The sequence below is a fragment of the Aptenodytes patagonicus genome, chromosome 4, assembly GCF_965638725.1.
Source record: "Aptenodytes patagonicus chromosome 4, bAptPat1.pri.cur, whole genome shotgun sequence".
NCBI classification, from domain to species: domain Eukaryota; kingdom Metazoa; phylum Chordata; class Aves; order Sphenisciformes; family Spheniscidae; genus Aptenodytes; species Aptenodytes patagonicus.
Genome location: NC_134952.1, coordinates 49,178,810 through 49,203,722, shown reverse-complemented (window position 1 = coordinate 49,203,722; position 24,913 = coordinate 49,178,810). Strand labels below are relative to the sequence as shown.

Sequence of the window (24,913 nt, the reverse complement as noted above, 5' to 3'; positions counted from 1 at the left end):
GAAATGTAGTGACTTCTCTAAAGCGTGATTTCTAGAAAAAATAGGCTTTCTTTTTTTGTCACCTGAAAATCGTTCACTTCATAAACCACTTTGGATTTAAGATCTGTGATATATATCACTCTTGGAGAGAACTGTGTGCTGCAATGAGTTTAAAAACACTGAACTGATTAAGATTTCACGGAAGATTGCCCAAAAGCTGAGTGTCAAATCTCTATTGATTTTCACTGGAAATTTAGCAGCCTCTTGTCATCTGTTCCCTTAAAATCTTTCCAGCAATAATAAGTGAAAAGAGCAGAGTGCATAGTTTGCTGGATTACTAGAATATTTACTTCTGTGTCTCACTACCTGCCCCAAACCCTGGATTATTCCAGAGCATCCTAGATGTAGTCAACCCAGATTTCTTGTACAAGTCCCACGGACTGTAATTGCTGGGCACATAGACAGGGTATGTGTATGCTCCAACATATGCATACCATGTGTGATTTGTGCAAACCATGTGTGATCTGTATACTGTTGTCTGTCTATGGGATGTGACATCCTTTATATTTCATAGCTTCATTCACAGGCTGCCCTCAAAGGAAGTCTTCAGAGAAATGTAATTTTTAAAGATGCCCCATCCCTGGAAACGTTCCAGGTCAGGTTGGACGGGGCTCTGAGCAACCTGATCTAGTTGAAGATGTCCCTGCCCACGGCAGGGGGGTTGGACTAGATGACCTTTAGAGGTCCCTTCCAACCCAAACTATTCCATGATTCTATGATTCTGAGACTCATGTACTGAAATTGTAGTTAGGGTTGGGCAAGAATAGGGGAGGAGGAAAAAAAAGGTGTAGCTGTCCCGTTGCTCCATCACTTTGGGTACACATGGATGGGCCAGTCCTTCCCTATTCCGTTCCCTCATCCCCTTTTCCATGTAGTATACTTCTCTTTCCATTCCTTACCATGTGTGATGATGAAAAGACTGGACACGTTTATAGTGCACACCAAACCTCTATAAAAGTGTGAACAGCTTACATTTGTATTCTTCTAATGACAATATTTTAAGCTGCTTGCTTTGGATTTCAGTGTTAACAGATGACATTGGCTATTATATACTTCTGTAAATTTTAACAGAACTAATGTATTAGTAGCTGTGCCAGAAGTATACTTTTTAGCTTTTTGTTATGATGGAAAATCAACATTATCCGTGATTTATTATTTTTGCATCTTCCAGCAGTCAGATTAGGTCAGGAAACTGATTTATATACCTATTACAAAAATAGGTGCAGATTGGTTTTAGCGTGCTGAACTTTTGTCAGATTCTTAAAATACATAATAGAGTTCCCAAAGGTGCTTCTTGAAATTTGTACTGAGTCCAGGATATAGGAAATAATTGAGGGCTGCAGCTTTTTAAAGCATGTGAAAATAAATCTCATATTTTATGCTCTGTTTCCCTTGACATCTCAGAGAAAATGTAGTTTATTCGTAGATGAAACACAGGTACTTCAAGCTTCATGAAAGAGGAAAAAGATAGAGCAACTAAATCTAATATTTATAATTTCTATGAAAAACACAGGCCTGGAAAAATGCAAATCATATTGAAAGACACTGTGCCAAAAAGAAGCAATGTGAAAAGAGGTACCTCCTAAGAAACCCAAAGTATGCTTTTATGTTATGTTCAGTAGCTTTCTACTGAATGAAAATCAAACATTGGAGTAGTGGTTAGTTCTCTCATTTAGGGAATCATTTACATGGCTATTTAGTTGTTCATAATGGCAGTGCAATAAATTTCAGGGGACTAATTCCTCTTCTAGAAAAGTTTCCAGATGCTCTGTACCACACAGAGCTGAACAGCATATCTTTGTATTTCAGGTGCCAATCACAACTCTTTTGCTTTTAGGCAGGCCAGGATGTGCCTGATTTAGTATCACTGCTTGTTCTTGCTTGGAGATCCCTTTGTGTTTCACCGTGGAGCTGATCACTGCTCTACAAAGCTCTAGAATTTGTGTCTCTGGTCCCAGCGCAAGCTCTGGCATACATCTGAGCAGTCTAGGAGCCAACAATTCAGGGAGAGAGCTTAACCTATTATTATCTGTACCTGACTGCACCTCTGGCCCACAGCAGGTGAACAAACTAGAAAAAAAGACAGATTTGTTTTTCCAGAAGCTGCAATATCAATTTAGAGTGGATCAAACACAACAAAAAATAGGAGTGGGAGTGACGATGACAATGTCCAAATGACAGGATCTGGGAGTGATTTCAGCTCCTTGGTCTGGAAGCACATCTCTGCTGCTTCTTGACTATGTGTTGTAGCAAGGTTCTGAATACAATAACCTCTTTGCTCACCCCATAATCTGTATGCATAGGGACGAAAGACACATTGGGGACTGGAAAGCAGCTGCAATACATCCTGGGGCAAGTCCCTCACTCTGGATGATTAGAGAGTCAAGACTGAAGGGCATATCACATGGGCTCGCCTGTGACACTGCTTGGACAAAGTCAGTAATGGGGTAGTAGAGTGGCAAAGTGATCTTGTAGAATGGGGCACTGTCCTTTGTTAGCAACACTTGTGCCAGACTTGAATGATAATAATTAGACAATCATCTTAAAAAAATTCTGTCCTTGACATTGGCCATTTCCCGTAACAAACTCCTTTTGAAATTCTTCAGGTGTTGATGATTGTGTAACTGGAAGATTATTGTCTTTTCCCATGTATCTCCTTAAGAGTTTTTTTCCAAAAGGTCAATATATCCCAGCTGTTTCTGAGGCATGTATACTGAAAGAGCAGTTCTGCACCGATTAAGGAGATTGTGGGGCACTCCCTCGGAGCCAGTCAGCTCTCTCACTCTTTTCTCATCCACAGTCTTTCAAAGCAGTCTCTTCCAATTTAATTGTCTTGAACCCTGCAAAGTTCTTACAGAATTTGCCTTCAAGCATTATACTTTTTGCAATTGAGTGCCCACTAACAGCTGGAATGAATTGTCTCCCAGATTGTTGCCTCTTCAATGCACCACATTTGGAGATGTTGATATAGCAACAAAAACATGAATTTGAAACAAACTAAAAAACTGAAGGAGGAAGTTCCAGGCTGAGTGCATTCTATCAAATTCATTTCTAAGAGTCTCATTTCCTCTGGAGGCCTCCCAGGAGAAGAGACAGCTGTTCGAGCACTTCACAGCTCACATGAAATGAAGTTCAGTATGCTTCCACAAATTTGATGATGGACAGATGCTCATGAAAGGTGGAGAATGGCCCAGACAGCACACTGAAAATATTTTCACCTCAATTCTCCCTGTGCTGGCAGAAAACAATATGCAAAGCCTGGTGCTAGCAGTTACCTGGGGGAGTGGGAGAACAACATTTAAAATATGCAGTAATGTTCTGGACTTCAGATGTAAAGGAGTTGTATGAATTTTACAACATAGGTAAATAATTATGTGGATTGCAACACTATTCAGCAAGGTTGCTCTAGGTTGCTCTTTCTGTGTTAAATATACAGTAAATAGCAAACTGGAGCCTTGATAATTGCTTCATAATCAAAGTTGGAGCTAGGGTTGTGTTCTAAGTGTGATTTTGATTTCTTTGTTCTCTTTCTTGTCCTTATTAGATATGCCTATCAATTTATCATTTAGCTTTCCTCTCCAGATAGCAATTTGTCTGGTCAAAATTTAAAGTTAAATATGTAAGACGTCCAGGACATCAGCTGGAAAAATACAAGACCTGTTCCCTTTCTTGAATAACCTGTTCTGAAACATTATTACAGCAGCTGTGATATGTTCTATGTATCCTGTGGATTTTTTTTCAATTATTCTCAAAGAAAGTATGTATTTGAGGTTTGTCTTTTAATAATTTAAATCTGTACTTTAAAATTTGAGACTTTGTCAGACCCTGTAAGCTTGGGTTGACTGTTATGGTGTCAGAACTAGCCTGTTTCATTGAGAATAAGGAAAAAGATTCATGTTTATTCAGACATGCATATTTGTATCTGACTCCTAAATTCACATCTGAAGAGGAGCTTATAGAGACTAGAATTTGGAAGGGATGAAAATGGATGAGGTACTGGATTGAGAAACACACACAAGGTCTTTAGTCATTGCAGTGTTTCAAAATACAGCATAGTCAAGCACAAATTCTTACTAGCTGGACTAATTTTTAATAGTGCTAATTTTGATGCCATTCATTGTCCAAATATTGCCACAGCAGATGGAAAGAACATTGCGAGCTACCTGAAAAGCCTGCTATGATGACAGTTCTACAAATAATAAGGCAAATGCACAGGGAGTGTGAGCAGTAGGAGAAAGGAAATGTTCAGATTAGACAGAATAGTCTAGAATAGTCTTCAGAACTAGTAAGTGAATGCCTTATAATCATGTTTTTAATTTATTCTTCCAGAACCTGGATGCTTTGCATGACCACCTTGCTACTATTTACCCGGGTATGCGAGCCCCTTCCTTTAGATGCACTGATGCGGAGAAGGGGAAGGGACTCATTCTGCATTACTATTCGGAAAGAGAAGGTCTCCAGGATATTGTCATTGGAATCATCAAAACAGTAGCTCAACAGATCCACGGTACAGAAATAGATATGAAGGTAATGTCTGAAGGGATGTACACATTGGAAGTTTATGTCATTAGGACAAAATCAAGAAAATCAAAAGTGAAGTAATGGCAAACAATCATTTTCATTGTTGCTGTCCTCTGTGAAGCAGTGGCATCAGTACAGACTCAGGAAGAGCCATCATCATTTGTGTTGCTTTAAGGACAGGTCAGCTACGTGCTGAGAAGGCCAGCACTAATTTGCAAACAGACCCAATCGGGAGCAGTTCAGAACAATATCCTTTATTCAAAGAAGGAGATGACATGTACAGAAATTAGGTACTGGGTTATTTGGTGTGCTTTTTTCCACTTTGTTTTATATTTGGCATATATTTCTTACTGTCTACTGTGTTCTCTGAGAACACGGACATTTTGTCTCTGCGTCCTAGATTCTTCATCTGTGTGCAAACTGTGAGGCTGATGTGCGTTGATGAGGCCTTGCTGGCGAGCAGAGTGTTTTCCTGCCAGCCTGCATGCCAGGCCCGTCCCAGAACCAAGATGTGTTTGTGGGTCTCGTACTACCATTGTGTGGGAGTGTGGCTGGATATACACCTACAGCCCCAGCAGTGGAAAAATCTTCCTCAGTCACAGAGTTTACATAATGTCATGTGTGCTAAGTCACTTGTGAAATGGGAAAGAGGCTTCTGCTTTGTGTCCATACAAAGCAACAGAAAGATTTAATTGATCAGGCCTTGCATATGTAATGGTATAAAATCGGAGCTTGATCCAAGGTGCAGGTATATCTGGGGAAAAACAGCAAATAAAAGGCTTTTGGTGTTAGAAATATTGCAACTGATATAAAATACTTTTCATCAAGTAGAAAAGAATCTAAGCAGGTACAGCAAGCATTCTTTTTTTTTTTTTTAACTATTCCCTAGTCATATTACATTTCTAGCACAGTTCATTGTATACTTGCTCAGAAAATCTGTTCCAGTTTCATTAATGTATCACAAAAACATGATCTTGCTCAGATAAGAGATTTACAAGGAACCCAATGACAAAGGTCTTTGTACTGCTATATCAGAGTATTTGCCTTTTAGGTTTCTTGTTATAAGCTAGCTCAGGTTTATAGTGAATGGCTAGTTCTGTATAGTGATGGTGATATACTTGATGTCCTTGTTTAGATTATACTTTGTAGAAATCCATAGTTCAAACTTTTACAGCAGGTGTTAGTAATCAGATCGAAGGATGCAACAGAATCAAAACAATCTTCTTCTTAGGTCCCTGTTTATTCAAAGTGTTGAGACAGACAAAGAGGAGCATGTTGGAAAGTTGGCTGCAAGAGTGCTGAAGCTGTTGCTTGACAAGCATTTCTTTTGGTAGCACAGCCAGCTTATGCAGTCCTCCTTCTCTTACGGCTCAAGCTTGTCCTACCACAGCTTCTTCAGCTGTGTCTCTCCAGCTGTTGTGAAGCTATAAAATAAACTAGACTGAGGAAATGAACTGGGTTCAAAATAACAGGGTTTTTTTCTGGGTTATTTTTAGCCTCATCTGTTCCTTTATGTGGTTTGGTGTTCTGTCTATCAGAGAGAGTTCTGCCAGCATAGTTGAAGGGTCATGCAGAGACAAAAGTGATCAGTGTGGCAGAGGAGAAATCTGGGTTGTGCAAAGCAGCTACCAGAACAAACTTTTGACAAACTATGCCCTCAATCTGAATGTTACTTTGTTGAGAAGATTGTATTGGACAGTACTGATATCCATCTAGGACTTCCCACAAATAATATATGTTCCAAAGAGTTTTAAATATTGATTCTAAATTTACTTGTCATTTTCATTTGACTTTGTTAGGCTTTTCTGGCAATTTTACTGTTGTACTGTAATTAAATAGAAATTTAATAGCATTGGTCAAACCTATTGTAAGTGAGCACAAAGTTTAATTTAAATCCAAACTATTCTTCCAGACTGTCTGAGCCAAAAGCACATAGGTGCCTAAAAATTAGTATTATCTCTAAACTGAAGGAAGTGCGTATTGTCTGTATTTTATTTTGTCTGTTATGCTGTTTTTTCCCTTGTCGCCATTAGAAAGTTATGTGCCCTCAACCCTGAACTTTTTCTTGTCTCTGCTGGTTAATAAAGCCTGGCTTTTGACACCTTCCATGACATTAAATAGTGCTTTATTCCACAGGTACTCACAAACTTCAGTGGTAGATAAGCAGAGAATAATCAGCTACTTGTTTCTGTAAGGTGAGAGTGCCAACATTTGCAGATTATCCACACAGACAATGAAAGTCTCCCTCCATTACTCCACAGGTCAACTATTAATCATTAATGGTACAGGGTGAGGGTTTTAAAGCAGAGTAAGTCTCCCACTGTGGTACCCGGCTAGTTTTACACTGTTCAAAAAAATGAGAACAGGAGAAAAAAATTGACCAACTTCTTTCATCTCGATCCCTTGCCTCATAATTTAGTAAATTAATGCTTTCATTTTTCAGACTTAGTAATGCATTGTTTGAAATAGGACAGCACAGAAAAACAATGGAGTTGCTTTTCATCCCCTCAGTTTTTGTAGGCCAATCAGTGCCTCTTCTGTAAAATTTTTGGTTTGGACTTTAGTTAGAATTTTGCTTAAGGAAGAATTTTTTTGGAACTGATAAGAGCCTCAGTGCCTAGCCCTAAGTTCCTGATGTTATTGTGGGAGTTGCCTTCTGACTTGCGAGAACAGAGCTGAAATTCCCAAGTTGTCCTTCCAAATCTCTTTATCCAAAGCATTTACATAACGATCCAACACAGGACTGTTTTAGTAAGTTCTCTTTATATTAGGGTAAAGTTGATATCTGCAATTTGACGTTTAATAATTTATTATCCACTTTTCTTCTCTGGCTGTTTAGAACAACTGCTTACATAAATCTGCTTGAGAGAATGCGTGCTTCTAAGTCTGTATTTTCATGAAATTTTGCTTGAATTTGTCTTACATATTACCAGTTTCTGTGAAGGTGGTAGCAGATCTTAATTGTTTACAATCATACTGTTTTTATTAAGTGGTTAGGTTTTGTTTCATGGGTTACACAGAATCACAGAATGGCAGAGGTTGGAAGGGACCTCTGGAGGTCATTTTGTCCAACTCTCCCTGCTCAAGCAGGGCCACCTAGAGCCAGTTGCTCTGAATCGTGTTCAGAGAGCTTTCAACTATCTCTAAGGATGGACACTCTGCAAACTCTTTGGACAACTGGTGCCAGCGCTCAGTCCCCCTCACAGTAGAAAAGCGTTTCCTGATGTTCAGACAGAACTTCTTGTGTTTGAGTTTGTGCCCATTGCCTCTTGTCCTGGCACCGGACACCACTGAAAAGAGCCTGGCTCCATCCTCTGTGCACCCTCCCTTCAGGTATTTGTACACAAGTATAAGATCCTCCTGAGCCTTCTCTTCTCCAGGCTGAACAGTGCCAGCTACCTCAGCCTTTCCTCTTACGAGAGATGCTCCAGTGCTTTAATCATTGTAGTGGCCCTTCACTGGATTCGCTCCAGTAGCTCCATGTCTCTCTTGTGCTGAGGAGCCCAGAACTGGACACAGCACTCCAGGTGTGGCCTCTCCAGTGCTGAGTAGAGGGGAGGGATCACCTCCCTCAACCTGCAGAGAAAACCTAAGAAATCTCCTGATCACAAGAGGAAAAATAAATATTGAGAAAAACACATTGTTCGTGTTTTGTCTCAAATTGTTTCTTTGGGTGGAGAAATAGCTAAATGGAAAAAAAAAATGGTTAATTTTATCACCTTTTTTTTAATTTTATCACCTTTCTGCAGTTTCACACAGAACTATTTTATATATACATACATATATATATGTATATACATGTTCTTCTGAAATACAGTAGAGCTTTCTTTTTCCACAATGGTGTCCTTCAGGAAATGCGCCTTTTCTTTTAACACCTAGGGTATGTGTGTGCTGAAGGCAAGAAAAAAAAATAAAAGGTCTCAGTTTGTCTCTGTTAAACTCTGGTAGCACTGAAAGGAAGGCAATTTGTTTTGAACTTGGATTCACAATTCCAGTTGAATAGTTCAAGAAAGCCTAGGTTGACATTAATTGATTAATTAGTTCAAATCCAATTTGTCTTATCTTCCCTGATACAGTAATCCATTTTTATTTAAATAGAGCTAAGACTATATAATTTTTGCAGCAGGGATTGTCCCAAGAGTTATTGCTGACTTTGAGAACACACGAAGAATATTTAAGTTCTGCCAGTCTCAGTAAAAGAACTAAAAATCTTTTGGGGTTTTTTTTTTGGGGTGGGGTTTTTTTAACCAACACTTGAGTTTTGTTTATTGATCCATCATTCATTTCTAATAAATGGAAAAAAATGGGAAGTTATGAAAAATCCGTTAGGTGCTGCATGGTAGCAGGAAAAATCCTATAAGTACAGGTGCAGGTTGGTAACAGAATACTAGTATGCAGTGACTAAAATGATCATTAGGTGATAATATCTCTGGAAGGTGATGTGCTGTTAATATGAACATTTCCTTAAAAATTATTAGATCTTTAAAAATTAATTTTAGGACTGTTTTGCCTAATGAAGAAGCTTTTCATCCAAAGTATGCATTTTTTTTCCAATTGTGGCAAGAGCAACCCTTTGAAGTAAGATCCAAGACTGGAAATGATCTGGAAGCATAGATCAATTCTAGTGATAATTCTACACAATCTGAAAAAGGTTACTGTGTATAATCTCAGCTATCCCTGGCCACAATAATAGTAATAATAAAATAAAACCTGTGGGAGTGTGTATGAGTGATAGAAAGTAAGAACTAAGACTGTAACTGCATTCTGTCAATCCTCAGTATGGCCACAGTCTCTCACAATTTCAGAGATAATGATTTAAAAGAAGAGGAAGACATGGAGAACCTTTAAACCCTGAACTCAGAGGAAAACTAGGTCTCCATCTACTATGTTCCATTTTCCTAGACAAACCCACATAAGTTGTTTTCCTCAAGTGACCACCACATACTCTTTCCGAGGTTTACCTCTTATTAACTCACAATTTCCCACTTCTCTTTGCCACACACTGCCATATGGATTACCAACACAGTTTCTTGAGGAAATTAGGTTTTATCATCATTAACATTTGAACTGGGTCATACATCCAGCTTTAGATACCCATATTAGCTGGTAAATTTAGTAAGCTGATCTTTCTCTAAGTTACTTATGTATGCAATAGAAAGAGAAGACTAATGCAGCACGTGGTATAGAGCACCTAAATCAGGCTCCTGCTCTGAACTGTCCTCCAGAAAAGCCTCCCTTTCCTTTAAATGAATAATCAAATAGGAGATCAAGGAACGCTACCTTCTTAAATTAAGCATCATTAAATTAGCAATAAAATATTGTTTTGTTCTTTTACGCTCCTCCATTTGTATAGGAACAAATAAAGGAATCAGCACTCCCCAACCGATCAGCTAGCATGGCAGACAGTTGTGGAGGAGAAATATTTAGTAAACTAAACATCTTAGGGATCAAGTGCAATGTTTGTGCATATCTGTTCTGTTTTCATATTGTAACTGTTAATCTCTGTGGTTAGACTATGTGCAAAGGGCAGAATCAGGATGCATTAGAGGTTTTAAGAAGTCTTTTTTTGCTTCAGTGGCTTTAGGATCAGACTCTACATGAAAGTAGAATCAGGTGCAACATGTTCCAGAAAGTTGCTGCTAAACAATACTGTGTAAATAGAATTGTTCTGTTCCAGTCATTAAACCTAATTAGGCTTGAGAAGAGGTGAATTTAGCCTCTCAAAGTAAATTACGTTATTCTACTAGTTATTAGCTTTAATTATACTGCAATACATGACTCTCACTGCAAACAAAATAATCCCTATTAATTTAATATTTTTTACTAACTTTGAGTAAAATTACTAGTGTGAAATGCTATATTCAAGACACTTATTTGAGATTCGACTGATGTAGATGACTCTGGTTTTGCTGTGATTTCATTTAATATGGAATGCAGCTTGGAGAAGATTGTCATTGCTTTTAGTTTTATCTGTTGGTCCTGATCTTGCAGTCGTCACTGCTTGAATGTGTAAGGACTGTATATTCAAACATCTGCTCCATCCACCTTTCTTCTGGCTGACTGTGACACGCCCATCCTCTGGTCAGCACTGTTTGCTGTTGAGTTACAGACCTTGCAAACAGCTTTCATCAAAATAAGGATTCAAGTGGTCTGTGTAATTCAAGACTTGCCACATGTTCATTCAAGGGGAGGGGAGAGTCCTGTTTTCTGGCACATACCAGTAAAAGCAAGACCCCCGATTTCAGGATGTGCATTTCACTCAGGCTTTATAAATTGTATTTGAGTGATCTTCAATATGTTGTTCACGCAAAGAGCAACTCTGGCTAAGCAAAGGCATAATTATTCACCTGGAATTTTAAAGACTCTCTAAAATCAGAGATACTTATTAGAATATAATATTTTTCAAGATGCAAATATCATTCTTGAATTCATCTTTCTGCTCTAAATGTATTCTTGTCTTCATAGTAGCATTCCAGTTATTAATGAGTAGCAGAGTTTTCAGGTTTTCATTTTTTCCTTCATTTTTCTAGGTTATTCAACAGAGAAATGAGGAATGTGACCACATTCAGTTTTTAATTGAAGAGAAAGAGTCTAAAGAAGAGGACTACTATGAAGACCTTGACAGATTTGAAGAAAATGGTACCCAAGAGTCTCGCATCAGTCCCTATACTTTCTGCAAGGCATTTCCTTTCCACATAATATTTGACAGAGATCTGGTGGTCACGCAGTGTGGCAATGCTATATACAGAGTCCTTCCACAGGTTAGATGATTCTTATGCATGAATAATCATAGAGATTCCTAATGCTAGATGCTTCACAGGTTTATTTTAAAGATTAGTAAAATAGATTTAGCATTCTCTGTCTAAACAGCATTCCTGTGTAACTGTATAATGTTTACTACATCGTACTCCTCTTGTTTGAAAAAGGACCGTGAAAATAACCCTAATTCTACAACAGCTCTGTTCCTTACGATCAGGTCCACGTGCAGTAAGAGAATAAGCTTAAGCAGAGCAAACCTGATCACCCCCACAATTCAGGTGTTAGCTTGACACCCGATTCTTTCTCGTAGCTCACTCCAAGGTACATTTGCTATGAAAGCGGCAGATAACTCTTTAAAGTGGATGTGAGACGGTCAGTGCAACTTGGCCTGCAGTTCAGGAAATGGTCTTGCCCGTACTACTGTATAGTGTAGCAGCAGATACATAGTCTATATATATTACTTGACAGTAATGCCTGCAAATACTTAAGCTGTCAGATGCACAATAACTGAAGAGCAGAATAAAAGATATTGTGGTATACTTTCTTGGCTTGTGCATCAAAAGCATCAGTATTAACTAAGATGAGCCAGACTGTGTTTGTGATATATATATATGTGTGTTCTCAACTGAATGCAGGTGTTGCAATTTCCTCTGGTTATTTACAGTGAAAGAGTACTCAGAGGTCCATTAATGTTATATATTCTGTATATGAATAGGATACCTCAGTTCTTGCCTGAAAGAGCTGACAGTGTTTCTAAAAATAAGCAACAGGTAAAAGCAGTAATATGAGTGAAGCAAAAGGTACGATGATGAAACATCAAATGATCTTTACAATTATGTAGGCTAATGTTGCACATACCATGTTGTTTCTGAATCACTAACATACTTTTTAAAATGCTATTTTATATTATTTGCTTTTTCCTGCTATTTGTTTTTGGTGATTTCTCTCTGAATTTTGCAGAAAGATTTGAAAGAACTTTGTAAGTAGCTCTGCCAGATTTTTCCCAAGGGCATTCACTGAACGGCTATAACTAACTATTCAGCCTACTGAGGATGGCTATCAGAATCCTTATTATCAGAGTTGATGCTTTAGAGAGCATAGCTTATTGAAAAGGGAGTTTGAAGGAGGTCGCTTAGGAGGAAAACACTGGAAAGCTTTTTTTACTGTAGAGCAGGAACAGTTTGACAGATAACGAATGTGATAATCTAACACAATTTTACAAAGTCATCTTGCAGACTAGAATTGCACTTTGAAGTCAATATACTTCTGATGTAAAATCCTTAATTTAAAAACCTTGTGGTTTAATGGAGAAATGCATAAAATATATTCTCTTCCATTCAGTATTGTCATCTAAGCAAATTGAATATAATTACTCCATATATTTTTATTATAAAACATAACAATCCTTTTTTTTATTTTATTTTTTTTTATTCTAGCTGCAGCCAGGAAATTGCAGTCTGTTGTCAGTTTTCTCCTTGGTCCGGCCTCATATTGATATTAGTTTCCATGGGATCCTCTCACATATCAATACGGTCTTTGTACTGAGGACCAAGGTAACTAGAGAATATTCACCTGGCTTTTCTTTAAGTAAGTATGCTTTGGAGAGATAAGAAGTGCTGAAAGCTCAGAAGTCTTCAGAGAGAATTCTTTGCACAGTAGTACGCTCAGTCCCTTTTGAGTCTTGAGCCAAGAAAAAGTCACAGGTGTGAATTCATGTGTAGCTGTTAAGTAGAATGCTTTATAGGAATGGTGAAGTACATATACTTAGTGTCTGATGCTTTCCTTGCAAGGGGCCAACCCATTATATGGCATTGTACCAAAGAAAAAGTAGAAAGACAATTACATTTACTTTTGCTTCATAACGGTATGGGAGACAAAGATGAAATGTGTTCTTGCTTGGGCCCATACGTTCATGCATAGTTCTGTGTCCTTTTCTCTAGAGAGGGCAGGAGAGGAGGCAAGCGATGTGAAAAAATGCAGCATATAGAGTAGCATCTACTATGTCAAGGAGCCTGTTTATTTATAGAAAACTGTACCTGAGAGAAACCAACAAGATTTCTTACAGATGCTCCCAGTCACAGATAGAACTTCACAGAATAGGCAATACTTCTGTCAAACTATTGTTAAGAAATGACGCAGAGGAAAACAAGAAGTGATGAACCTGAACGTAAAGAAAGATACCATACTTTATATCTTTGAGGTAGCAAATCACACTATTAAAATACGGGTAGTGTATGGTGTTCAAATGAGAAATTAATTGGGTTTTAATGTAGGCTGTAACTCTATTCCCAACATTCTGACTGCCTTCATAGTGAAAGCACTTATGTACGTGGCCTGGTGCATAACACATGTACCATTGCCCTTATATAATTGTGACTTCATCACCAGGAGGGGCTGTTGGATGTGGAAAAGCTGGAGTGTGAAGATGAACTGACTGGCACAGAAATCAGCTGCTTACGCCTGAAAGGGCAAATGATCTACTTGCCTGAAGCAGACAGCATTCTCTTTCTTTGTTCACCAAGGTACTTTAAACCTTAAGAGTTTTATAATACTGATTTTCATTTTTCAATTACTAATTTTAAGAACACTTATGAGAGTAGTACTACAGAGATTAATTGGTTCAAGTATTGATTTCATTGATTTTGATGTGTTTATACTAGAAGAGGGAGGAGCATTTAAACATCGGAACTTGACTGATTATTAAATAATTCAGTATAAACATTGGGTTGCTGTAGCCCAGTTTGTAGAAATGGGAATTCCTCATGATGCCATGATTTTTGGCAAGTTTTGGCCTTTGTTTCTTACTCTGAGAGTGCTAAGAAATGTCATAATGATTTGGTTTCCTATGTGGATTCATATATTTTTGCAGTAGTTTTAATGTAATAGAGCAGTGATGATTATAAATAAGTGGTTGGAATGGGGGATTGAATGGAGGGCTTCTTTAGCTAAGAGCGTGTTGAACTAATACATCAGATTACACAGCTATGATAAATTAATCTCCTGTGTAAAAGGGCGAGAGTGGATGAAGACAGAAAGGGAAGAGGCTACCTTAACGTAATCTTGCTTTTATTTGTATACTGAAGTATGTACATTTGAACGCATCAATGAAAATTCTGTATTTAAATGCAAAAATCAAGAGCCATGTGTTAACATGAATGAACACAAATAAGGTATTTCGTAGAAGGGATATGTTGTACAGCTCATCACAAGTTTAGAAGCATAATCTTTCTTCTGTTTTTCAGCAGCCTTTGCTGTTCATTTGAGTTTTAAATGCTCCTTTGGCAAGTTTAATTGTACCCATACTATTATATATTTCTCCACATTGCAGTGTGATGAACTTGGATGATTTAACCAGAAGAGGTTTATATCTGAGTGATATTCCATTGCATGATGCTACCCGTGATCTGGTTCTTTTGGGAGAGCAGTTCAGAGAGGAATATAAACTGACTCAAGAGCTTGAGATCCTCACTGACAGACTGCAGCACACACTGCGTGCACTGGAAGATGAAAAGAAAAAGACAGACACGTAAGAACCAAATCCTGGTTTTGAGCTGAAACAGTCACAGCAATATATTATTTATAGCTACCTTCTTCAAAAAATAACAGAATCTTGGAAGGAATATAAGAGATATTCAGGGCCGATAATTTTGGAGTCAAGAAAGAACATTTTACTTTAACGCCTCATAGGGTATTTCTTTATTTAGATTGTCAAATGTCATCTGCAGTCTAGGCTGTTACATGCATAGGTGTTTTGATGGCTCCTTCCCTGGTAAGGAAAGCTATGAGAAGGGAACTGACAATCCTTTTTGCTTTGTGAATTGCCCAAAACAGTAGTTTTGCAAACTTTCTTACATGCAGTCCCTGTAGCCAAGATGAATTTGATGAATGCCCAAACACTACTATTTGACAGAGTTCTGTAAACCAGCTGTAGACCACTTTGTCTTTCTGGACTGCCATGCTCACAGGTTAATAGAACAGAAAAACATATCTTGCAAGCCTCAAAAATAGTCTGTGTAAAGGTGAAATTTTGCAACAGGCTAATGCTATGATTTTGATTTTATAGTTCTCTGTGGAAATGGATTTGGGGCTATCTAGATAATACTACTATCTAGATATAAGTACATAACAATAATAAAGTATATGCATTGGGCCCCAAGTCCATTTCTACAGGTAACTATATAAAATCAAATTCATAGCATTAGTCTATGGCATTTCAGCTCAAGGACTACTGGCAGGTAAATTAAACAAAAGTTTGTGTGACAAGCAGTGTGGGGTTGATGGTTGACTCTCGTTTATAAAACGTAGTTCCCATCTCTGTAATAGAAGAATTTCTTGTGGATTATACTTGTTTAGTAGTAGAATTAACAATTGTTGTGCTATGAATTCTCTTGACAGGTATTTTTTTTCTGTAGTAGAGTAATGGAAATTATTGTAAAAAGACTTGAAAAGGGTGGATGGAAGAGTCAGAGAGAAAAGGAGCCTAAAAAATATTTTTTCTATTCATTCCTGTTGACTTGCTTTATAAAGTCATTTTATCTTCAGGAATTCTAGCCTTCTTGGCAGCCACTGGAACAGACAGTGTCAGTTACTATATCATGTGCCAAAAGTATTCACTAATTATAACTCAGGCAGTAGTGAACTTGCCAAAAATGCAACTAATGAGGGTTTGTGCGGGAGGCTGTGTACAAAATGATGCTCAAGATTTGTGAAACAGAGATCTTCAGCTTGCCCACTCAGCTGTGTAAGGAGGGAAATATACCTTCAGGTGGCAGTTAGAAAGTTGAAGGAATACACATGAGAGTAGGGTGAAGCTCTGTGTGTGTGATTTACATTTTATTTGCATAATTTGTAATATGAACAAGTGTTAATATGTCATGTAGACTGTTAATTAAAAAAACATGCAATAAATCCTAAAAGCAGCATTCTGAACAGAAGAAGAAACATTTAGCAATGCATGAATTGATCAAAGGTGGAAAACTGTTTGATCTCTTCATGGCCTTTTTTGCAGTTTTTATGGTTCTGTGAGCAAAACTGGATTATATGAGCTGAGGATATGGCAGAAATGCTTAAGCAATAAGCAAAAATGATCCAAGACGCTATTAAACAGATCATGTCAGAAGAATTAGTAATATATGCCTCATTTTGTTGGTAATTTAGATGTATTAATGTGTGTTTGAAATGTCATGGCTTTAGGTATGCTGATGTAGATCAGTTCCTGTTTCCTAAATAACATATTCTTCAGTAAACATCTTTTATATTGCTCTTTGATGATGCAAGTATGTTATAAACCCTGTGGGAGGGAGGTACTAAGTTAATATTTGAAGAGTCATTCTTTCTGTTTTGCTTGTGCCTTTCTTTTCTTACACGTTTAGATTACTGTACTCTGTTCTACCACCGTCAGTGGCAAATGAGCTGAGACACAAGCGTCCTGTTCCAGCTAAGCGATATGACAATGTGACCATTCTTTTCAGTGGCATTGTTGGATTCAATGCCTTCTGTAGTAAACATGCCTCTGGAGAGGGAGCCATGAAGATTGTTAATCTTTTAAATGATCTTTACACGAGATTTGATATTCTGACTGATTCACGAAGGAATCCATTTGTTTATAAGGTAAGCAGAAGATTTTCAAAGTATTTAATCTGTGACTTTTCAATAATTTACTATCATGTCACTCTCGTCCATCCTTTGTATTTTAGGCTTTTTAAAAAAAGTTCTGTTCTAGTTATGTTCTCAGTCTTTGAACTGTGTTACCTGATATTACATAGCTAAAAAGGGTATGTTTATCTCTAAATGTGTGAAGGAACATAAAAGACTTAGTTCTCAGCAGGATTTCTGCACAGTCACCCATTAGGTGGATATATAAATCTACTTCCAAGTTTAGCAGATGTGAACACTTATACAAGCAGTTTGTGGTTCTGCTGGCCTTGTGCTTTTCAGTTTTTCAGTCATATACCTCGGTCTCCTGGTTGTAAATTATAACTTATTATTCAGTTATTCAATGTGAATTTCATTCCTTCATTAGGAATGAGGTGTAGTTGCAGATGCAGCTGATAGCAGGTAGATGGGGGAGGGGGAGAGAGAGAGAGATCCCATATATATGTACATGTGTATGCTTGTGTGTTTATATGTATAAGATTCATTCCTAGTTTTTACTAGAAATCAATTTTATGTCCTGTACCAAGTGAATCAAGGGTGTGAGTCAAAATAGATGTAGTGCTCAGTTTCTACAGAAATTCAGAAGACCCCAAAAGAGAGGCTCAAGTTCACACAATCACAGTGTCATTTTAATTTGTTACATTGTGGGCATACAATAAATTCTCTTCAATAATGAGCAGAGATGACGGGAATTAGGGTGATTTGAATGAAAGCGAAGGGAAACTGTTTGAAAGGACAAGGAGTCTTGAAGGAAGCACTACATCCATTCTAGTATTCTAAAGCCCACGATAATAAAGTAATTGAAAAATATATATCTTGATAGGTGGAAACAGTTGGGGACAAGTATATGACAGTGAGTGGTCTACCAGAGCCTTGCATTCATCATGCACGATCTATCTGCCACCTGGCATTGGATATGATGGAAATAGCAGGCCAAGTTCAAGTGGATGGTGAGCCTGTACAGGTTAGTAAATGTGCGGGCTTGAATGAAGAGCCCATTCTTTGATATGATGATAATACTTTGAAATAAGATAATGCTCAAGTCCCAGTCCATGCAAGTTTTGTTAGATTTTGAGACTGATATCTACAAATAATATGAAGAGTCACAGGTAGATGTGACATATGCAGTTCCCAGACCTTAAAATCTAATTATTTTGCTTAACCTTTTGAAGGACTAAATTAGGTCCGCATCATTTATGTCTGTTTTCCAATCATTTCAATCTAATCAACAAATTCCCATTGCGCATCAAGTACAATTCATTGAGTCTTCTTCATCTCAATGAACAGAACAATAACATTTCCTCACTGATATTTTTGATCACGCTTCAGATCCTCACGTCAGCCTGAGAAAATATTGCATTAAAAAGAAAAGTACAGCTCCATAGGCAGTTATGGCAATGATTACTGGCAACAATGTATATTAGTGGAAGTTCACTCATTGTGGGATTTTCTGAAGGTGTTGTGGCATTAATACAGAACTGGGGAGGCTGCATTGACCTGTCCTCATCAGAAGGCTGTGAGAGCAAAATAAGTAATGAGTGTGATGCATATTTCTATTTACATGAATGTTGTTGGTCTAACGCCTAGCTTAGATCTGTGTACTTCACTTTGTCACTGGGCAAAGAAGTGAGAAGGTTTGATTTGGGGCTTTACAATAACTGTAATGTGCTATAAGAATGAGCTTCTCCAAACCCCTGTCCTATCTCTTGAGCTTTTAAATGCAAAATACCATGATGTTTCCTCTGAGAAACATCTTTTTTTCTTGACCTACACCATCTGTTTCTGCATCTTCTGAGCACTCATTAAACAAAGACCTGCAGAGTATGCCTCTCTTTCCACTTTTTAAAATTTCACCGTACATAATAGCAGCATGGCATGGTGCACGCTGGAAAAATATGGAGTTTGTTCTTTCATGTGGGAGGCAGAGCCATGACACTGCACTACAATAAAAAAAAGTGCAACAAAACAAAATGCAAGGCTTTGAAGAAGCAGGAGTGGCACACTGAAAAAATAAACTCTAGTAGATAGAAATGGCATAATACCTGTATTTAGTCAGAAGCATGAGATTAGTTACATTGATTTTGAATATTCAAACGTTATTTTTTCTCTCTAAAGATAACAATAGGAATCCATACTGGTGAGGTAGTCACAGGTGTCATAGGCCAAAGGATGCCACGTTACTGTCTCTTTGGAAATACTGTCAATCTAACAAGCAGAACAGAAACTACTGGAGAAAAGGGAAAGATCAATGTCTCTGAATATACTTACAGGTGAGTGATACAGTATTTTTATTGGTGTTGACATCTTAAAAGAAATCACTTTGTCAGCATAACATCAAAGTGTCTTTGGAGTTGAAAGTGACAGGTCTCCTGCAACACATTCTTTAAGTACATGAGTTCTCATGAAACTGTATGGCAGACTGCATTATGATACACTGTTATCGGTATGCAAATTTAATAATGATCTAGAGATAGATTTTACTCTTTTGTTAATTTGCTCACATATCTGTAGCATGTTTAATATTTTATATAGTGCATGGTGTGCATGCATAGTACATATATTTACATGTTTTCTCTTTCAATTTCAGGTGTCTTATGACACCAGAAAATTCAGATCCTCAGTTCCACCTGGAGTACAGGGGTCCAGTTTCTATGAAGGGTAAAAAAGAACCAATGCAGGTTTGGTTTTTGTCCAGAAAGAGTACAGAGACAGAGGTATGACTAACCAGAGTGTAATTTTTTTTTTTTTAAACAAGGCATAAACATGACAAATTTAATCTAAACCACTGAGATCCATTTGCATTTGCAAAACTAAATGTTCCCGAGAAAAATGAAGAGTTTTGTACAACACTATTTCATTAATGCGTTTACTATCTTGACAGCACATTAAGGTCCTTGATTATTTGTCTTTGCAGTTTGTGCAGTCCCTGAAAGAATACTTTTGTGTTTTAAAAAGTCCTTGAGGGAGTGCCAAGTGTTTAAATATTTATATCTCCCTCTTCATACGGATTTCTCCACTGTACTAGATTTTGGAATATAATGTCCGTTTCTGTTTAGCTGACATGTCTGGTTATCAGCACTGCAAAATTCACCATTTGCTTTCTTACAGTAGGTGAATAAATGTGCCTTCAAATATTTAGGCAACAGTCCAGCAACTACTTGCAGGCAGGTTCACACCTATGTGTATGGTGGTCTGTTAACTCCAGATGAATTGGCTTGTTCAGAGACTGTTGCATGATAGAGGTCTTGCTTTAGAAATATACAGGGTGAAAACTATTTCTTCTAAATGACACAGGAGCCTAAATCCTCTTCTCAAAATGATGTAGGGTAAAGCTCTTCAAGCACTGAGTGGTCTTTAAGCTTATGCCTCAATTTCAGAAGTCTGGGCATGTATTAACCAAAACCTCATTAAAAGCCAATGAGATCTAGACTCGTAAGTGTGCTACAAACTTAGACACTTAATCAGGTAACAGTATGCCAGCTGATTTGCCATAGCTGAGCAGGTGCATACATTCGACCCATTGCCAACAGGGAGAAAAAAAGGGTAAAAGTAATTTACATAGCTTGAATTTTGTCCTGAAGTAATACAAAAAGGAAGCGTTTTAAGCTAATGTATTTAAACTTAAAAATACACTTGACTAAAATAACGAAAGTCATCAGTTACCTTGGCTGAAATAATTCTTGTAAGTCACAGGAAATTAATTATGCGTCTGAATACTCATGTGCTTCTGAAAATGAAATTTAGGCTGTTAAACTGTTTGGGCTCTTTAGGAGATCTAATCCAGATTTATTACAACTGGTACCCAAGTATATGAATACTGACTTTTTAATGGTAACTCCCAGTATTAACCCCCAGTATTAAACTTCAGGGGAGAGCCTGTACTTTAACTCTGCTGAAGTCTGTATTTTAGTATATATTACTTACAATAATATTCTGGGTGCCACTTTTGATAGTACTTTTCTCTTTTTATTCTATATCAAGATTAACTGTAATTTCACATGGCTACCATTCTTTCAAATCTATAGTTGTATTTAAAATGTATTTTAATTAAACATCTTTCATTTTTTTCTGCATTATAAATTATGTCCTATCATTTGTAGCAGGGCACATTGTAATTTTAGATGTAAAATTTCAGAGGGGTATTGAGTCAGGTGGGTATTTTCCTTGTTTCAGCCTCACACGTGTTTAATATGAATATAGGGTTCAGATAGTTTAGAATTTTAAATATTGCAATTTCCTTTTAGAGATCTTGTACAACAGTTGGTTTTATTAATCCTCACTGCAGTCCTGAGAGGTACTTGCTGATAGTATTATCTAGTAGTCAAGTTTTGTAGAGGGGGACACGGGGGCAGGAATAAACCTGACAGAAAAATACTGTCAGCGTGATTTGCAGGAGCACTTAAGACTCACAGTTTAAGCATACTCAAAAAGTCTCTTTAATTTTTGTTAGTTTTTGTTAATTCTGAGATTGAGATATACATGTAATTCTTATAGATAGAAGGACTTCTCCCATCACAGGTATCTCTTCTAAATTGCAGAAAGTTTGGGAGAATAGGAGACTAGAAAGATACATTCATGTGATGATTGGAACTGATAGTCCATTTGTCAAAGGTGATTTTGAAAAGTGAAAGAATATAATCCTCTAATCTTTTAATTCTTTTTCACTCCCTGCACAATTTCATCTGTCCATACACAAAAAGATGCACTGAGTTTTACTCCTTTACGATTTTCTGAACTGTTTACAGTTTCTCTTTGTCTTGTGAAGGCATTCTTCATGTTATTTCTGGCACTTTATAGGCTGTGCATAATAGTTGTCATCCAAAAGCGGAAATCAGATAACCAACTTCTTATGTTTGATTACCTTGGAGTAATCGCTTTGCTTTAGGCAAGGGTGTAGTCTTGGTTTTCTTTTTAGAATCTTATTCTCCCTGACCTTTCAAACACATACACATGTGTTTGTATTATCATGTGCAGTGCCGTTAATTTCAGGGGGACTGTTCATAACAATAAATATGGCTTGTTAACATATATTCAGAAACTATATGGTAAATTTCCTGAAGGGTCACTCCAGAATATTGCAAGAAGTGGCTTACAGAAGTAAACATGAACATATTTCTTAAATCGTCCTGAAGATATTTCTGCTGATTATTCTTTTACTGTGAAGTTTTCTACCTCCAATATCTTTAAATCTAGGATAGATTCACGTTAGTGATATACTCTCCCTTTCATTATATCCCTTAGAGAGTGATTAGCTCAGCATTTGCAAATCTATCAGCATAATATTTTACCCTGAAGCCCAGTAATTAATATATGGTGAGGAAAGAGGACAAAATACTTACAGCTGGCATAGAGGTGTGAAACCAAGGCTTAAAATATGCTGACTCTCTGCTAGGCCTGTAGAGAATGATCGGGTTGGAGCAGCTCAGCATACCTCAAACTTAGTTCCTAAGTTGGCATCTCTAATATCAGTAGTTACTTCTGAGAAAGACCTGATTTACAAGAATCAGTGTTGGTTTGGAGTGCTGCTCCTTTACTTTTTTCCACTTTTTTCCACTTGAGATACCTCTTCCATGATACCATTACAGCAAAAATTAGAATTGCATCAGAAATATACATAGGTCAAAAGCAACTGTGACCAATTACTCATTTTGCATCCACTTGTTTGCATGTTATAAGATTAATTATTACTATCATTATTATTTTAACAGAGGTTCAGCTGCAGCTTCTTTCTTGAGAAACAGATTTGTTGTAAAAAATAAAGCTTGCAGTTGCAGAGCCTCAGATGTCTGACTGCAATTTCCATCATTCCCTACTTTCAAATATCTTTCTCTTCTGCCCTGTCCCCCACATTACTGATGGGAACAAGTTAAAGTATCTCAGTCAGAGCTGGTAGTTCATCAGGGAATGTAGGAATTGTTACATTCCTACATACAACACATACAAAAGAAATACATGTGTTACCTATGCTGTGTTTTATTATTTTTATTATTTACTGATACTGGTTGCAAGTTGTCAAATGTATTTTGTCACTGCATTGACCCACTATGTTGTTGCTTCAACGAAAATCCCTTACTTCTCAAATTCTACTTGCATGCACTCAAGGAAACAAAGCAAGATGCTTTCTGAGCTGAGGGAGGAGGAAGAGGACGCTGCATAGGGTGCAATACTGTCTCCAAATAGGGTGCCAGGCAGTAAGGTTGAGCTGTGGATGTTATTTCACACCATATCTCCCATTGCCATGTGCAGTACCATTGTCTTTTGCCCTGCTCCTGAAATCATACTCACCATTTTTCTCCAGGCTCGCTTGCTGTTTTTTTTCCCCTCAATGTTTGGTATTGTTATATCTCTGCTGTGAGCATGTATTTCAAGCTTTCCTTTTTTTGATACGCATTTTTGCACGTCAGTCATGTGGCCCTTCCTACCGCCAAGATAATATTGAATAAAATTTTGTAGTATGCACGCCACAATTAACCACTTCAGTCTGATGCTTCACATCTTCATCTCCATCTCTGAAGTATAGTGGTTACGTGAATCAGTGACATTTCTGGAAAGATAGGTATTTCAGTTGTTGGGCAGAACAATGAACCTAAAGAACTATTTTTAAAAATAATACCTAAAGCAGCATTATGAAAATTATTGTATAAATGTTATTTATCAGATTTAGTTCTGCTATTACCATGCTTCCCATTCATTTTGTGAATAACACTTGGTGCACTGTAAATTCCTGGTTAGAAAAAGGTTCCTCTTTTGATATCATCCTGCATTTTCCCTTTGTAGACACTATGTAAACATTTTCTATATTGAAAGGGGGCAGTTGTTTGTCTGATACTGCCATTTGAAGCATGTGCCAATGTACTTCTACTGAAATGCTGTTCTCTTACAATGTGTTTCTCATTGATTTATATTAACTAAATTAAGTTGTCATGTTAATAATAGATTGCTGGACAATTTTAGACCACCTGTAGTCCTTCGATTCTTTTCTGATGGAGCTCCCAGAATTCAAAGGCTTGCTGCTGGGACACAGTTGTCATGGTTGCCTTTTGGTTTGGTCTCTCTAATTTTCAGAAATGATCTTATTTTATTCCTTGAGAGGACCTGATAATATTCTAGGCATCATGGCATAATTAAGGGATGTAAAGCTTGTAAGGGGACATAGTGTCTTTATCAGCTGATACAGTTAGTAAAAGTGGAAAAGGTTTCAGATGCGTAGATCTTCCATAACTTCAGCATACAGTGCATTTTTATGTGAATCATATCCGTTCTTATCTGACTGATAATTTCTGAATATTTGCATTATAAAATAGGATAGTGCAATTACTTTGTGTATAAAAATTGTCTATATTTAGTATACCTTATCAGCACAGAATATATATGTATAAATGTTTCATGTTAATGTGCAAAAGAAATTGCAATAAATTATTTTTTCCACTGACTTATAGAAATTTTGGGATTTTCTTTTCGGTGAAAGCTGTATTTCATCGTTTGATACAAAACAAGTATGTTCTCCATTCCATAATTCGAAGTCCGAGTTTAAATAATTTACCAAGTCATTGTTCCAATGTTTGCAAATGTCCAAGAGTCTCCCACATTCAGGTTAATGGATCACATCCTCAGGTTAAAGTGGTGTTCAAAATGTGTAGATTAACGCTCCAAAAATAGTAGACGAGGTCACAAAAATGCATACCTTCCTTTGAAACTCTTGGACAATATTTAAGAATCAAAAATTATTAGCCATCCACTTTGAGCAGGAGGTACATTACCAACCAAAGCTTTAGGAATGGGAAATGAAAAGAGGAAGCCACATACATTCCTTTCCATCATCTCACTGTCAGGCAGCAACGCGTCCCAGCACTCCATGAGAGATTGCCCTCACTCTAATAGGTACACAACAGCAATTTGCACTTGGAATTGATCAAGCTTTCAAAACTTTAATGGTGAC

General features: G+C 37.3%; 1 protein-coding gene across 1 annotated transcript in view; it reads left to right on the top strand.

Moving 5' to 3' along the window:
• The window catches only part of GUCY1B1 (guanylate cyclase 1 soluble subunit beta 1), a 44,343-nt gene extending 19,937 nt beyond the window's left edge, over positions 1 to 24,406 (top strand). The window contains exons 5-14 of the mRNA XM_076336641.1: positions 4,369 to 4,566; positions 11,091 to 11,321; positions 12,756 to 12,872; positions 13,708 to 13,841; positions 14,648 to 14,845; positions 16,692 to 16,929; positions 17,798 to 17,938; positions 19,090 to 19,244; positions 19,562 to 19,688; positions 23,077 to 24,406. Of these exons, the coding sequence (XP_076192756.1) occupies positions 4,369 to 4,566; positions 11,091 to 11,321; positions 12,756 to 12,872; positions 13,708 to 13,841; positions 14,648 to 14,845; positions 16,692 to 16,929; positions 17,798 to 17,938; positions 19,090 to 19,244; positions 19,562 to 19,688; positions 23,077 to 23,100 (1,563 nt within the window). The 3' untranslated portion in view covers positions 23,101 to 24,406. The remainder of the gene's footprint in view (positions 1 to 4,368; positions 4,567 to 11,090; positions 11,322 to 12,755; positions 12,873 to 13,707; positions 13,842 to 14,647; positions 14,846 to 16,691; positions 16,930 to 17,797; positions 17,939 to 19,089; positions 19,245 to 19,561; positions 19,689 to 23,076) is intronic.
• Positions 24,407 to 24,913: the final 507 nt, after the last annotated feature.